The following is a 12,921-nucleotide window of genomic DNA, read 5'->3' as shown; positions in this document are numbered from 1 at the left end:
CATTTTGTTAATTAAGTTGTACTAAGGGGAGTGTGCAGATTCCAGCGCCTGCGGCCTGAGCTGCAGGAACTTGCCCAGCCCATTAGCTCAGTATTCCCACCTATGGATCTGTTCTGGCAGGCAGCACATCTGGGTTTGTGCTATGCAGGAGCCCTGGGTTCACAGACTTCAACTCCCCGCTTCTTTCCCTGGGGTATTAAGAGTTAAGGCCATGGTTTCCTGTCCCTGGCTCAGAAACTGCACCTTATCCAGAGCATCATCCCTGACACAGCCCTCGTTTGGATCAGGATGGAGACCAACAGACACTGTACACAAACGCAAGGAAGAAGATGAAGCCCGAGGCTTGACCTGGTATTTTGGAGGAAGCTACACCTCTGTTCAGAACCACAGACTTCGCTAATGGTGCTGCCCCAGCTGCCAGTGAGACAGAGATGAAATTCTAATGTTGGATTTCTTGGGAGAGCTATTCCTGCAAATCCAGAAACAGTCCAGCAGGCAAGGTCTAAATGCCAAATAATGTCTTGCCTGCTGTGTTACACAGCTCTGAACTGGACCAGAATAACTTTCAAGGAGAAAAATGAAAGAGTACTAGATCACATAAAAGGTAGCCACAAGGGCAAGCACCGACCTAGTACTAGAAATTCTGACTCATTAGTGCACACTTGTCTAATTACTTCTGTTGCTTTGTTTTTCCCTCCTGACTAGCACCTAGCACACAGGAAGCCAGACATATTTATTAGTCCAAGATTCCTTTCCTGTGGAGAGAGCTGCATCACCACTTTTGTCTCCTTTCCTTACTGACAGTTGGGAAACGCAATCTTTTTTGCAAACCTTGAAATTAAATAAGTGGTTGGTTTTTGAAATAACAGAGTAATGCCTTTTTTCCAAGTATTTGTTTGAATATCCTGCAGTCATTTCATGTCCAGTCAAGTATTTTCACTTAATATACCCAATCATCTCTTGCTCCGTATGTACGAGAAACTAAAACATACAAAGTTAAGAGGAAAAGACCTGTTACATTCTGTAAATTAGACCAAGGCACAGATGCAGAATTGCCCTGCGGATCAACTGCTGCTTCCCCAACACACGCACGCCGAAAATCAACACAAAGCCAGGCTTCATCCATTTTACAAAAATAGCTCTTAATGAGATTTAATGCCTGTCTCCATTTCACGGATGTTCCAGACAAAAATCATCCTGCATATTTTATACATAAGAACAGAACTCGTGACAAGTTGGAACATCTCCTCTGAGCTTGAGTCTCGTTTGAATGAGTGTAGAAGGTCACCTGGGTAAAACCTGCCTCTAGCTTGTTAAAAATGTCTACGGTAACGTCAAGTTTTCCCAACAATGATCCAGAAAAAAAACAAATTCACAACAGAAACAGTAGTTCCTTACAGTGCAGGTAAGGAACATCTGTTTAGGTAATTAAAAAATGCACCAATGTTTCCATGAACGATTAAGCATTCAGAACGGCTACTAGAGAGTTATATAAGGGAGCACCTACAGGTTCGATTTTTTCCGCTTAATTAGGAAGCTAGAAAACTGTTTCTGAAGTCAGAACACCAGCAGCCTTATCCTGGAGAGGTTATCTTCATTACCTGGAAGTTTTGCAATCACAGGCAACACAAGGAGAGTAATTTACCCTCTAGAGAGGCAAGTAGGCTGCATTTGAGACTTCTACTACAATTCTGCCTCCCAGCCAATAGTTCCAAAGTAAATGCTGAAACTGTCTCAAATTAAGATATAAATAAATAAAGTGGAGTGACAGGACTCCAAGAGGATATCCTGACTTATGCTACAGCAGAAAAGTCTCTTAATTCCAAGCATAAAGTGGTTTGAAATAATTTACATATGATCCATACCCTGTGACACGTCACTAATTTTTGGTTCTTGTTCTCTCCCAGGCATTTAGGAGATCTATGTGGTATTCAGAGACATTAACTATATCCATTCCCAGGAGTTCTGGATGTTGTCACAGGTATCCGAGTCTTGCCAACGAAACCTAAAACTGAGGTCTACTGCCACACCTTAATGCTTAATGAGGACAGTATGGAATTTTAATTAGTTCACACTAGTTGAGCGTTGCTGCACTTTAGTCTCGAGTGTGGAGGTCTAGATTTAGAGCTGAGTTTCAGGACGGACAGCAGCATTATTTATTAGCACTTATTAGTCCGGTCTCACAGCAATTAGAAAAGACTCGAGTCATTCTTCAAGTTAGTTTGAGGAATGGAAGAATAGTGATGAAGTTTCACTATCCACCTAATGCATGTGCTGCAGGCTCAGCAGTGGTAACTTGGGGGTCCCTGCAATTATCCAAAGGCAGCAAGTGAGGTTGGGCACCCTTTAGTTCCGGGACTCTGAGGAGGTCGGGCTGCGAACTGTCGACATCAGGTGGGACTTGTACGTCTTGCTCAGGCCAGTCATCCAGAACTTGAGAAGCTTGACGTTGTCCTCTTCTGCCGCTCCCAGAATGCTCAGCAGTTTTTGGGTGTCCTCCTTGGGTCTGCTGTCCACTTTCGTGAATTTAAAGAGGACCTTGACTTTACTGCAAAAACAAGAAACTCCTGTCACTGTTACAACAGACTTGGATGGATCAGATTTCTCTAGGTACCCACTGCAATAGAATGTTAATAAAAGCTTCAAACAATATCCCAGGGAAACTGTTCTCACACTTTGAATGAAGGTGGGGGAAGAAGGGGGGATTACTCATTTTCAGTACTAATATGCATAATTGTAGTCTGTCTCTTCATTCTAGTGAGAAGTGCAACAATTAATTGTGACAACTAGGAATCTCCCTGGAAGACACATCGAGTGCCCATCTGGCCTTTAGGGAAATTCACCTAAGCGTGAAGTTCCATGAATCATTTCACATGACTGTCCGGTCTTCCTTCATCACTACTTGCACCTTTGAAATGCAGTGCCTGAAGGTGCAATCACGACATCTGTCTGGCGTGTTATCTGCACTGGAATATAACGCCATTGACAGGTGTATATATATTTGCATCCTTAATCCTCATAATGCAAGAAGGCAGACAAGTATTTTCCTGTAGGTAACTTACAGATGTGAACTGAACCAGAAAGGTTAAGAACTGCTGAAAGCCAAAAAGACAGCTGGGACCACAGCAGAACAACGCCGATACCCTTAGCTCCCAACACAAGAGCCAACTGCTCTCAATACTAAAGCAGAAGTTACCTGACTACAAGTTTGTCCTGTACTTGGCTGTCACTGTTCCAGGATTGGTGCCAAAGCTGTTTCTCTGAAAGCACTGCAGTGATACTTACTTCATCCACTCCTCCTTCAGGCAAACAAGGCACTGATCCACCACATCCACAGAGAGGTTCTGGTTGGTCAGAGCAGCTTCGATCTTGTTCAAGATTGTCGGGCCAACTACAGGACCAGACCAGAGGGGGAGAGGGAGGAGAAAAGGGGACACAGAAGCTATAGGTTACCAGCTTACACTTTAACTAGTAATTGTTAGCAAGGATCGGTCCATTTATTCTGTGAGCTGGGCCTGAACACCTGTGGAAACTGCAGATAAGAATACACATCTGTTCCACCTCTTGTTCTGTTAGAGAGCACCAGTTTGCACTCATTTTTCACCAGTACTTTGGCCTGGTGTATTAGTGCAGCTTCCTCTGCACACAGGAAGCTGCGCTATTAATAACAGCATGGCCTGTTTCAACACAGAGTTTGGCTTGATTAGTTCACAGATAATAACCTCCCTCAAGTCAGGAAGAAAACTACCTGTTCTACAAGTTGGAAAAATACACCCCCCAGAGGCCTGCCTTGATTTCATTTCCATGGAAAAGGAGCTAAAGATCATCCCACCAGAAAAACATCTGATCCAAGAAGCAACATGGAATTTTGTGAAGGATCCTGGGACGTGCACACAGGTTCAGGGGCTGTGGTTTTCTTCAAACCCACTTTTAAAGTGAAGCTATGTAGATTTTGTCATTTATGCTAAACCTCACCTCAAACAGCAGCACTCCAGTTGTGAACTGACCTGGCTTCTACTCAGATTTCCTTAAGGGACAGCACATAAAGAGCATAAAAACCAGCTAAAGAGCAAGGAGCTCTTGTAACCTCAGCAATACAAGTTCTTTCTGCTTTCACATCACCCACCTCGGTCTGCTGCAACAGGGCTACCACTGGTGACAACGAACTCATACTTGTTGAGGGACTGCTCGTCGTCAAACAGAGTCGGGTAGAGACTGGACCGGGTAGCAGAGCGAACTTCCACAAGGACCGCGAACTCTGGAGCAACGAGAGCCCAAAACAACATTAACTGCACTAGCCCTGATTCTAACGCACAGCTACATATCCTGCTCTGAGGAAGCACAGCTCTGCCGCTTACAATGTTTCGCCCAGCATTAACCTTTTCTCTCTAGGAACCAGGACAGGCAGCTATAGTCGGATCAGTGCATAAAGAAGGCATGACACCATCCAACTACTGATCAGACAGGGGCATGGGGAAAAAGTGCAGTGGTAGAGGTTTTAGTTCAAAGCAGAATTGTTAGTCCACCTGCCCATGCTTAATAATAATTAAAAAAAAATAAATTAATCTTGTGTCCTTTAACGTAAGACAACAGTGAAAGGTGAGGGTTCTGCAACAGGTCCTTACCAGATGATAATATGTGGGATGGGATTTGGACGTGTGGGCTAAGCCCGAGGAAGTTACACCGATATGCCTCTTCGTACTGGTCACTGTAGGGGATGATCCGCACACAACCAACAGGCAGCATGGTCTAAAGAAGGAAGGAAATATGTCAAGAGAAACCCTGGGGCTAAACCGGTAGAGTACAATTTTCCCTGACTTCCATGGCCAGCCAGGACTTGGAGCACTGCTCATGCAGATGATTCTGATTTAAGGGATCATAAGTATCCTACTCGGCTTGAAAGACTACGCAGTTGCTGAGGACGACCAAGGCACAAAAAGGTTGAGGTTTTTTTTGTTTGGTGGGTGTTTCGGAGGGGGTTTTTTTGTTGGTTTTTTTTTTTCAAACTCACGTAATTTAGAACACATTCTCCACAAGACTACAGCTCAGGGACATGTCATTATAGAGGCTGGACTACCAGAAAGATAGATGTGAAAATATTAAGAAACAAGGGAAAACTTTCTACCCGTAGCACATCAAAAGCAGACTGGACGAGATCCATATCTCGAGCTTTCCAGATGACCTGGTTCCCCATCAAAACATGCCAAGCCAGCATGCGGAACGATGATGCCCCAAGAACCTGAAAAACAAAAACTATGGAGTGTTAGTTATGAAAATCAGTGAAAAGCCCAGCTTGCCCTGTCAAAAACTATGCCACCACATAAGAAAATGTCTAGAACTGAACAGCAGAAATGAACATGAAAGTTTAGCAGGTCTTGTGACAGCAGAACAGCTCTAAACCACAGCACCAAGATCACATATTTCTTTGACAGGTCCAAAAGGCATCAGACAGTTACACAAAGCAGTATTTGCCTCCACGTATGGTTTCAAGAGCAAACAGCAGCAAAGTACCACTTTGCCAACATGCCTCATCAATGACCCAATTCAAGATCAAGCATATTAAGAGCGCAACCGTTTCGTTTCCAGGTTGCTCCCAACTCTTTGGTGCTCTGGCAGGACAGCATCAGTCAGCCCACTTGTTGGCCACATTAGTGGTTTTGTTAAGATGGACACAGGCCTCTTTGGAATGGGACTGAACAACTTCTATTAGGTGATAACAACTTTCAGGCATTTCTTCAGACTGGGTTATGTTCATGATAGTGATTCAGGCATGAAAGGTGAAACAGAGTTCTTAGACAAGCCTCCAAGGGCACACAATACAGTGGTGTAGTTAATAACTTCAAGCATTCTAAATTAGGAGACAGTAGAACAAAAGGAGACTAAAGACATAAAGCAGGCATTTGCCAGGAGTGTCCAGGAAAACAAACTGGTGTGAAAGAGATGGTGGATCAAATGCACTGAGCCTTCCCCTCAGCCAGCTACCTGGAAGCACTAGATAAAAGCTACATCTGTACAGAGCCATTCGTCTGGTTTGTCAATTATTATTTTTCCCTCTGAAATACATTTATTTTAAGCAATAATACTTGGCTTTGAAGATGCTTTGTGACCTCTGTATTAAATTACTGTTAAACTTCTTTTGGAAAGAAGAAAAGTGCAGAATTTGAGAGAAATCATATGATCCCATCCCACATGAGCAATGATCACCAGAGGCCCACATGATCTCAGAGGAAGGGAGTGTCCTCAGAGACGCAGATAACACCATGTTACACACTGTGCAGGCACTGTGTTCAACACAGAACCAGGAAAGAAGCACAGACTGCAGGAAATAAAGATATTTTCTTAAAAAAAAAAAAAAAAAAAAGACATTATCAGGAGAAAAAAAGTTGTTAGCTTGTGATTTCAGCAGAGTGACTGTGTTTCTCTTACCTGCCTCATGTGTCTGAGAGAGCGGAATACAGATAACCTTCTGTGAGCTACATTCCAGCTACTGCAATCTGGCATCAGAGATGTTTCGGGTGAGCATTTAGATAGCTCCTGCCCCTCCACAACATCTGGCTGGGAAGAAGACTTCTCTCCCTCCTCAGAACCATCCCAGCCTTCTGACTCTTCTTTCAGGTCTAGCAAAAAAAACGTAGAGCGATCATAGAAACTGCTCCTCTCTAGGCATGGGAACTGCCCCAGAAGCGCCTACACACTCGGCACCCAGGTAACGTTGGCTGTCTGTGGGGAGACAGAGTTCAGAACACAGGAACTGGAAGTTCCTGTCACAGATATGCCTGAGAGATAATGAAGTTCCATAGTTTGAGTATACAATAGCCACTGAAGGGTCAAGAAGAAATTTTCATCTTCTACAAGACACAAAGTCACATCTTTAGATGAGCTACGTGTTCTCTACTCTTGCTTTAAAGGTCATTGCCAAAGTTTTGAGGCAGGTTTTGTAGATCCTAGTCTAAATGGATAATAACAATAATTCAAGCCATTAATTTTAGAAATTTAGTCGAAAAAGGAGCAAGAAGTCCATATGCTGTGACTGCAAATTCTTCTGGCTGCAGAGATTCATTGGGAGGGTCAAGCCAGCCAGTGAGGATGATGATCACTAAGATGCAACACTGCCACTCATGTAACAAATATCACGTGTGCGTGCAGAGAGCCCTTGAGGCCAACGGCCTTAATTTCACATTCCTGTCAGTCATCTCCATACAGGAGAGTATACCAGCTACTGCAGAGACTACCACTAAGGTGAAGTTGATGAGAGCTGGCTGTGCTTATGATGCTGATGAAAGGACTCAAAACACTCCCAGAGAGTCTTCCAGCTCTGGGAACTTCTATCTCACCTGCAAGTTTTTCCATCTGAACGAGGGTGTCTTCTGTTGGTGCTCCCTCTAGAAGCTTCTCTGTAAGCCGGCTCCCACAAGCTTTCAAAAGCCTGGAGACATTGAAAGAAACAGAAGTAACATTCATTAAGCCTACCTGCTAGGTGCAAAAATACAGTAAGAAACTCGGCGTAATGAACCCAACAGAAAAATCCAACCACTAACCACCTTGTGTTTCCTTTCAACCCATCTCTGTGCTTTCCTCGGTGTGGAACCTACCAGCACATTTTACAACCACTGCCCAAGTCACCCAAAGGCCTGCCATTTTGTGATTACTTTGTGCAACGTACTTCTCCCCCACCCAAGTCACATGCCAGTGTTGCACCCTCTCCGTGGCATCTTTCCAGGGAAGCTGGATGAGCAAGTCAGGCACTGGAGCTGAACTCGCACAGAGGTTACTGTGCCAAATGGCTGCACAGCCCACACTGTCCATCACAATACGTGGGCGTCTCCAGGTGAACAACCACTGTACTTTCCCATGTGAATCCAAGGTACAACACACTGGAGGCAGCAGCATCTTTCCTTGCTTTCTCCCATACTTGCTTTTATAGAATCATACAATCATTCAGGTTAAAAAGATCTCTAAGACTATCCAGTCTCACTGCCAGCCCAAACCCACCAAGCCTGCTAAACCATGTCCTGAAGCGCCATGTCTAATGTTTTTTGAACCTCTCCAGGGATGATGACTCCACCACTGCCCTGAGCAGCCTCTGCCAATGCTTCACCACTCTTTCAGTAAAGAAATTTTTCCTAACACCCAAGCTAAACCTCTCCTGATGCAACTTGAGGCCATTTATTCTTGTCCTATCACTTGTTACTGGGGGAAAGAGACCAACACCCACCTTGCTACAACCTCCTGTCAGGGAGCTGTAGAGCGTGATGAGGTCTCCCCTCAGCCTCCTCTTCTCCAAACTAATCAATCTCAGTTCCTCAGCCACTCCTCAGAACCTCTGTGCTCCAGACTCTTCCCCAGCTCCACTCCCCTTCTCTGGACATGCTCCAGCCCCTCAACATCCTTCTTGTACTGAGGGGCCCAAAACTGAGCACAGGATTCAAGGTGTGGCCTCACCAGTGCCAAGTACAGTTCTATTATACTGGGACACCTTTCCATCTGGATAGATGTGGTTTCCATTAGCAGCCATGAGCAGGTTTACTTCACTTTTGTCCTAAAGGCACTATCTGGCTGCTGCCTTGCTGTGCTTGGTCCCTTCTGATTCAGAGACTACTTAACAAAGTTCAACTTACTGCCTCAAGAAAAAACACCCAAACACTTGTATTTCCACCCTTTCAGAATACGGCAATATTCTCTTTATGCAGGAGTTCTCAGAGTTAGAAATGCAAGTGACATTACCAAGCAAAGGAAGTATGCAAACATGCCCACAGGTTTTCATCGTTGGTCAGTGATGTTAAGGAGCGGGCTGCATTGCCGTTCCGCTGGTGCAGGAAGGGAGTGAAGGCTGTGTTCATCCGCTGGGCACGCTGAGGGCACCCGTACTGCTCCGCTTCAAACACCTGCACCACAGGGGAAGGGAGGTATAAGAGACCACAAAAGGATAAAACGCTTACATAATGCGGAGCCAATAAACCCCAGCAAAAATACAAAGTGAAAAAGGTGTGTCACACACAATCATCCAAAATACATTACAAATTAAGGGAAGAGAAAGAGAAGGGACATCTTATTCTTAGATTAATTAAAATTATCATTAGGTAACACTTGTTCTCCAAACCATTGTCCTTCACAACTTCAGTTTCTTAAATTTCTAACAGAGCCATAGTATAGCAGTTAGGTCTGTGAAAAGTGTAATGACTGGCTTAAAATGAGAGGCACCCTGCTCCTTCTCCCCTATACCCCCTGACACACACTGTCCTCTTGTCCCTTGGGTCAACCTTAATGAACACTCTGGTTGCCATGAACTAGATAGGCTTTTTGACTCAGCTGTAAATCAACTATCATCATGTTTTATTAATGCTGACTCTGTACACTGACCTTAAGTGCTTTGCCTTGAAGCTCATCAATGATGCCCCTGATTTTTCCCAACAAGAAAGGCCAGGAGTTGATGAGGTAAATCCGGTCCATCATGATAGTGATGATGCTGTACCAGCGCTGGAAACCTCGAGCCAGACTGTCTTTGATAAAGAAGGTGTGGCTGAACACAAAACCATGTTGTTCATCTCCAAAAAAAATAGGGCCTTCACGTCCTGGGCAGACCTGGAGGGGTGGGTCACAAACACCACAGCAGTCAAGCACATCACATCATGAAACGGTAAGAAACCAAAGAAAACTGCCTTTCTTTGCTCTTTAACACACACTTGGTGAATAAAGCAAGCCTTTTTTAGGTTACTATCCAAAACGCAGGGTCAAACGCACCTCCAGAGGTATCCTACGAACACTACGAAACCTTTACTTTAATTGTACTTTAAGAATTCAGCTCTATTCATCTACGATACTGCTGAGAATCCACAAGGGATTTTGCTAATCCTGACAAACAAACGGTCATTAACCTGCAAGGTTGTCCCTTCACTCCTGTGAGATGCTGAACATTAACTGTCTACAAAGATCAAGTACTTCTTGGCACTAAACAAGATTCCAAAGCTTTTACAAAACCAGTTTATCTTACAAAGAAAAACAATAAACACATAAAAGCAAAACCAGGAATGGGAAAGCTTTGGTCTCCCAAAGTGAGAGGAACGAACCCTCAAGGTTATCAAAGATTAACCATAAAAATTACCACCAATCCTGGAATGAACAGAAGTGTGTGTGTGTGGCTTTCTACCTGCATTCCCTCCTTGTTTCAGGCTGCAGAGAGCACTATCTCAGATTTGAAAGGATCCATGAGGCCAAAGCAGTTACCTCGCAGCTCAGACTGCGGACGCAGGCCTGGCGCACGATGCTGAACAGCTGGGGGTGGTTTGGGTGCTGGTGACTGACGTACTTGATTGAAGTCTCTTTGTCATGGCTGACGTATCCAGGATGCCCTCCTGCAAGAGAGCGGCAACCCTGACGACAGAAAAGCAAATCCAGTCATCAATAAGCGTGCATTTACCTAAGGTTTCCAAATGCCTCTGCCCATTCCCTTCAAAATGTAAAGAAACATTACTTACACATATAGATAACAACACAAATATTCAGAAGTCAAGAAATATGAGTCAGGGTCAGGACATGAACCCAGTTCTGTACACAGAAGTCTGTGATATACTTTCTCTGCGATTATGCTCATTTCCCACTATCTAATTTGATTGTGAACTTGGTGCTGGCTCTACAAGTGGTAAAATTCATTACCACTCTACAAGTGGTAAAATTTAACAGCAGCTGTGAAACCAATTAGCCTAACAAAACTAGCCGCAACCTACAGAGAAGTAAATAACAAATACCTCAGAACAAGTACTAGTAGTAGACAGCCATGAGAACAACTGAGAATATACATTTCCCTACTGTTTTAATTGCTTTTGCATTTTTTTGTTCTGATTCCTAATCAATACTCCTCCTAAAATTACTATTAATGACTAGATCTAATCTAATAAAGTAAACACTCTTCAGGGATGAGGAAAGTATTCCTGAGCCACAAGAGAATCAGAGATCACAGAGCTTAAAAAGACCTCACAACAGCATCTTGTCAACGTCTGTGTAGTCAACAACAGTTCCTTCATCCTCTTGTCATGGATCATTACAGCTTATGAGCACTTGGAAATCTTCTGGTACAAGCAATGCATACAAAACAAGTGCAGTTAATGCGTTTTTTTGCTCTCAAACAATACCACTTGCACCAGAGCATCCAAGAGCCCTTTAGTTAAGCCACACAGATATTCACACTTGCCTCACACATGTCTGACTTCTTTGGCCCTGGACTGCTGGAGTCGGCACTGGCACCTTCCGCTGGGCTGTGTGAGCGGATGCGACTGCTCATCTGAATGCCACCTTCCTCCTCTTCCGCTTGCTCATTCTGTCCAGAGATGTCCCCGCTGCTCGCGCCTTGGGGAAGCGGTGAATGTAAAACCTCAGTACAGAAGAGGGTGCGAGGACCGTGGAGCTCACAGAAGTGGCAGAGGGCAACAATAGCATTCATAGTGAGAGCTCAGCACCTGCGCTGGCCTCCTGCAGGCAGGGGAGAAAGCACACAGCATCAGCACAACTGACATCTACGCATCGCCCGGGCCTGACTGGCCCAAGTCCTGCTCTGTATCCCTCCAGGAGCTCAGCCGAAGGGACCAGCATGACTGCACCTGAGTGGTCTGAACATGAAATGGTTTGGTTGGAAAAGACTTTTGGGATCAAGTCCAGCCGTCCCTGTCCACTACTAAACCATCCCTGAGCACCTCATCTGCCTGTCTTTTACACCCCTCCAGGGATGGGGACTCCACCGCCTCCCCGGGCAGTGGTGCCAGCGCCTCAGAGCCCTTTTGGTGAAGAAATCTTTCCTGATGTCCAATGTGACCCTGCCCTGGCGCAGCTTAAGGCCATTCCCTCTCGTCCTGTCTCCTGTCACCTGGGAGAAGAGCCCAGCACCCTCCTTTCAGGCGGTTGTAGGCAGGGATGGGGTCTCCCTCACTCTCCTTTTCTCCAGGCTGAACAGCCCCAGGTGCCTCAGCCGCCTCTCATAAGACTCATAGGACGCGGCCCAACCCTTCGTGTCCTGATGGGACCGGGGCAGAGCGATCGCCCCGCGTCCCTGACCTCTAAGCCTCACAGAGATGGAAGGGGACAGGACCGGAGCGCCCCCTCACCGCCTCCCACCGCCGTGCCCGGTCACCTCCAGTCTCACAGGCCAGGCGGGGGCTGACAGAGCGGAGCCCGTGCCCCGCCGCGGCCCCTCGCGGCCCCGATGCGGACCGTACCACCCCTACCCGGCACCGTGGGGGTGCGGGGAAGCGGATCACACAGCTCCCCGGCTGCCCATCCGCCGCCGCCGCCGCCACGAAGAGGCGAGGAGAAGGAGGAGACACCGGAAGAGCGGGAGGTGGAGGCCGTTCGTACGGCGGCACCGAGCCGCTCCGTCCCGCCGCGCTCCCGAGGAGTCCTCTCCCCCCCACCTCCGCCTGCGGCAGTGGTTCGGCCCGCGGCCGCCCTGTCTACGACAGCTGGGCGCAACCATTACCGCACACCGAGGGGGGGAAAGAGGAGCAGATATAGAAGACGCCTCCTCCTTTCTCTCGCTGTCCCCTCGCGCCGCGGAGAGCGGACACCAGAACCCAACGCCGAGAGCGCAGCGGAGCCTATATGCCCCTGTTGACCCCACAAGTGCTGCCCTCACAGCGGGCTCCCCTCCGCTTCCTCCCACACCTCCCTGAGAAGTGGTGCGGGCCGTACGAAGGAGCACGTGAGGGGCGGTTCACGTGTGCGGTGCACCCGGAAGGGGACACGGGGCGGGCTGCGCGCAGGCGCGGGGGGGTCTGGCTGTGTGATCCCGCTTGGCCCACGGTGACCGCCACGGCTGCCCCCGCCGCGGGCCCCTCCGGTAAAGGCGGGGCCCAGCCCATGCTTTAAGTCCTTAGACCAGTTCGAACACATAAGGGGAGGAATCGCCGGGGGTTCGCTCTTCCCGCGCCCCCG

General features: G+C 46.8%; 1 protein-coding gene across 4 annotated transcripts; it reads right to left on the bottom strand.

Annotated features, from left to right (window-relative positions):
• On the bottom strand, window positions 1-12,498 carry FLCN (folliculin). 4 transcript variants are annotated; one of them, XM_054080937.1, is made up of 12 exons: window positions 12,474-12,498; window positions 11,189-11,466; window positions 10,225-10,371; window positions 9,361-9,582; window positions 8,725-8,885; window positions 7,335-7,426; window positions 6,427-6,617; window positions 5,126-5,239; window positions 4,626-4,749; window positions 4,127-4,258; window positions 3,286-3,391; window positions 1-2,548 (listed from the first exon to the last, which is right to left on the bottom strand). In XM_054080937.1, exons 2-12 carry the CDS (start codon window positions 11,435-11,437, stop codon window positions 2,347-2,349), a joined length of 1,740 nt encoding a protein of 579 aa, XP_053936912.1. In that variant the 5' UTR covers window positions 11,438-11,466; window positions 12,474-12,498; the 3' UTR covers window positions 1-2,346. The 4 variants fall into 4 exon arrangements, with proteins under 4 accessions (XP_053936912.1, XP_053936911.1, XP_053936909.1 ...); XM_054080936.1 differs by lacking the exon at window positions 12,474-12,498 and adding an exon at window positions 12,216-12,372; XM_054080934.1 differs by lacking the exon at window positions 12,474-12,498 and adding an exon at window positions 12,122-12,368 and having other exon boundaries at window positions 2-2,548.
• Window positions 12,499-12,921: the final 423 nt, after the last annotated feature.

Source organism: Cuculus canorus, chromosome 15 (genome assembly GCF_017976375.1).
Source record: "Cuculus canorus isolate bCucCan1 chromosome 15, bCucCan1.pri, whole genome shotgun sequence".
Taxonomy (NCBI): Eukaryota; Metazoa; Chordata; class Aves; order Cuculiformes; family Cuculidae; genus Cuculus; species Cuculus canorus.
This window is presented reverse-complemented; position numbering and strand designations above follow the sequence as displayed.

What these genes read in the sequence shown, in the direction of transcription:
- FLCN (XM_054080937.1), bottom strand. Translation starts at nt 11,437, where the DNA reads ATGAATGCTATTGTTGCCCTCTGCCACTTCTGTGAGCTCCACGGTCCT. An exon ending in CTGCTTTTGATGTGCTACGG is followed by an intron (nt 4,750 to 5,125) that starts GTAGAAAGTTTT and finishes TTCCTTCTTTAG; the next exon opens with ACCATGCTGCCTGTTGGTTG. An exon ending in CCCTGTTGCAGCAGACCGAG is followed by an intron (nt 3,392 to 4,126) that starts GTGGGTGATGTG and finishes CTGGTCCTGTAG; the next exon opens with TTGGCCCGACAATCTTGAAC.